At 49.2% G+C, this 3223-nt stretch overlaps 1 protein-coding gene across 1 annotated transcript; it reads left to right on the top strand.

The window, feature by feature from the left end:
* Positions 1 to 220: 220 nt before the first annotated feature.
* On the top strand, positions 221 to 2267 carry LOC119487316 (uncharacterized protein KIAA0754-like). The gene is made up of 3 exons (XM_037768089.1): positions 221 to 254; positions 740 to 907; positions 1346 to 2267. Exons 1-3 carry the CDS (start codon positions 234 to 236, stop codon positions 1835 to 1837), a joined length of 681 nt encoding a protein of 226 aa, XP_037624017.1. The 5' UTR covers positions 221 to 233; the 3' UTR covers positions 1838 to 2267.
* The last annotated feature ends 956 nt before the right edge of the window (positions 2268 to 3223 follow it).

Here is a 3223-nt window from a genome sequence, read left to right as displayed (position 1 = left end):
ACCAGGTGGCCCTCCACCCAGCCAAGACTACTGACTCAACTGCTCCTGTGAGGGCAAGAAGACCACCACGACCTGAGCCGACTCTTGAACACCGCCTGCAGGAAGCAAACTACCTTCTCCAGCAGGAAATGGAGAAGAGGCAGATGGCGGAGAACAGCAGAGCCATCGACAGGAACATGCTCAAGGAAATGGAGAAGATACTGCAGTTTCTGAAGGTTCCAGGACCCCAGGAGATGGAGGTTGACCACCAGGAGGTCCTAACCCAACCAAGACTCCAGGTTCCAGGACCCCCGCAGTCAGGGGGTGATCACCAGGTGGTCCTTGACCCAGCCAAGACTCCGGACTCAACTGCTCCTGTGAGGGCAAGAAGACCACCACGACCTGAGCTGACTCTTGAACACCGCCTGCAGGAAGCAAACTACCTTATCCAGCAGGAAAGGGAGAAGAGGTGGATTGCGGACAACAGCCGAGATAGATATAGATTGATAGGAGCAAGCTCAAGGAGATGGAGACGACACTGCAGCATCTGAAAACATTTTACAACCCAAAGACTGATTCTACAAGAGGAGTAATGGAAAAATACATGCAGCAGACTGAAATGGAGGAACTCCCCTGTCTAGAGATGTATACTCTGATCGCAGACATGGAGATCAGGGCTCTATCAAACCACAGTAACTGGTTAATAGCCAGATTCATTGATGGATTTAACATCAGCACCAACCAGAAGGAGGAAAATGAGTTCCCCTCCCAGCCAAGACTCCAGGTTCCAGGATCCCAGGAGATGGAGGTTGACCACCAGGAGGTCTCCACCCAGCCAAGACCCCAGGTTCCAGGACCCCAGGAGATGGAGATTGACCACCAGGAGGTCCCCACACAGCCAAGACTCCAGGTTCCAGGACCCCAGCAGGTGGAGAGTGATCACCAGGTGGTCCCCAACCCAGCCAATACTCCAGACTCAACTGTTCCTGTGAGGGCAAAAAGACCACCACGACCTGAGCGGACTCTTGAACAATGCCTGCAGGAAGCAAACTACCTTGTCCAGCAGGAAATGGAGATGAGGTGGATGGCGGAGAACAGCAGAGCCATCGAAAGGGCAAAGCTCGAGGAAATGGAGAAGACACTGCAGGAGGAGCGCAGCTTGAGACTCAAGCATGAAGAGGAGCTGCAGAGGTTCAAAGAACAAGTCAGATCTTTGAGTCTGTCCACCAGAGCGCCTCCAGTTGAGCCCCTGGATGAGTCTACCTTCATTAAGGACTTGAAAGACCAGCTTAACATCAGCACCAACCAGAACGAGGACAAGGAGCTCCCCTCTCAGCCAAGACTCCAGGTTACAGGCCCCCAGGAGATGGAGGTTGACCACCAGGAGGTCCCTACCCAACCAAGACTCCAGGTTCCAGGACCCCAGGAGATGGAGATTGACCACCAGGATGTCCCTACCCAGCTAAGACTCCAGGTTCCAGGACCCCAGCAGGTGGAGAGTGATCACCAGGTGGTCCCCAACCCAGCCAATACTCCAGACTCAACTGCTCCTGTGAGGGCAAGAAGACCACCACGACCTGAGCCGACTCTTGAACAATGCCTGCAGGAAGCAAACTACCTTGTCCAGCAGGAAATGGAGATGAGGTGGATGGCGGAGAACAGCAGAGCCATCGAAAGGGCAAAGCTCGAGGAAATGGAGAAGACACTGCAGGAGGAGCGCAGCTTGAGACTCAAGCATGAAGAGGAGGTGCAGAGGCTCCAAGAAAAAGTCAAATCTTTGAGTCAAAGAGAAGAACTGACTGCCTGTCAGCTGGAGGTGAACACCAGCTCAGGCCTCAAGCTAGACGTTAACTCTTAGGCTGCTGAGGACATCAGAGATGACAACGCTCCTGACAAGGTTCCTGAAACACAGCAGAGGCCTTCTCTGTGGAGGAGATTCAAGAAGTTTGTCACTCCAAAACACCGCCAAAAATACAAGAACTGATCCACTGGTCCAGCTGACCAGCAGGGAAACAACAACACAGCGCAGAGGTTCAGTATTCAGTCAGCTGGACGTGAAGTCTGGCTCCGGCCTCGAACTGGACGTGAAGTCCGGCTCTGGTTTTGAATTGGACATGAAGTCCGGCTCCGGTTTTGAACTGGACGTGAAGTCCGGCTCCGGCCTTGAACTGGACGTAAAGTCCGGCGCCAGCCTTGAACTGGACGTGAAGTCCGGCTCCAGTTTTGAACTGGACGTGAAGTCCGGTTCCGGCCTTGACCTGGACGTGTAGTCCGGCTCCGGCCTTGAACTGGACTTGAAGTCCAGCTCTGGCATGGGTTTACTCCGGGTATTCCGGTTACCTCCCACTAATTAAAACATAATAAAACATTATAAATAATAATAGGAATAATAATGAAATTACATTTTTAATAAATCCTATAAATATACCTACTTTCTGTATAGTATTTCTGTAGAGCATTAAGAACTTGTCATACTGTTGTTCATATTACAGCAACATTATGCAAGAATTGGTATTTTTTGCGATTTGGCGCCCCTTTGGAACTGGCAAATACGACGTCAGAAGCCAAAGAACCATGTCCCCTGACAGGGTAGAGCAATATTACAGGATTTTACACAGATATGACTCTATCATACACTAGAGAGAATAATTAAAAAGAATGACAGAAAGTTTTAGTTTTTCTGAAATACTACTAGCGTTTTCAGCACATGTACATAGTTTGCTAAGTGTTTGAATGAGTCTTTTGGCATACGGAAAAACTACACAACTCTGTGAGACGGGGATGACACAGATAAGGTCACAGCCTCCGCCATGATGTCCATACTGAGAATACCGAGCTAGCTTCTTAGCTAGCTGGCTAGCTGGTGGTGTGTGACGTAGTGCCATAAAGGTACATATGGTACAAGAACAGGCGTTTGGGGCGCTGAATGGGAATGAAGGCGTCATTCTCCCTATTACAAGTTAGTGTACCATCAAAATGATTTTGAAGCTGTTATTTTGAAGGAACAGTGTGTAACATTTTGGGGAATCTATTATCAGAAATAGAATATAAAATTAATAACTATGTTGTCATTAGTGTATAATCAACTGAAACTAAGAATGGATGTGTTTTGGATAATAAATCAGACAAAACCCAGCCGACATTTGTATGTGGGGCCCATCTGGGTAGTAAATGGGCTGAAAAATGGGCCCTATTTGGGATTGTCCGCGGGTTCCATAATGACCCAATGTCAATTGCCCACATG

Source organism: Sebastes umbrosus, chromosome 4 (genome assembly GCF_015220745.1).
Source record: "Sebastes umbrosus isolate fSebUmb1 chromosome 4, fSebUmb1.pri, whole genome shotgun sequence".
Taxonomy (NCBI): Eukaryota; Metazoa; Chordata; class Actinopteri; order Perciformes; family Sebastidae; genus Sebastes; species Sebastes umbrosus.
Note: the sequence above shows the minus strand (reverse complement) of the source record. Positions and strands in the feature narration are given on the sequence as shown.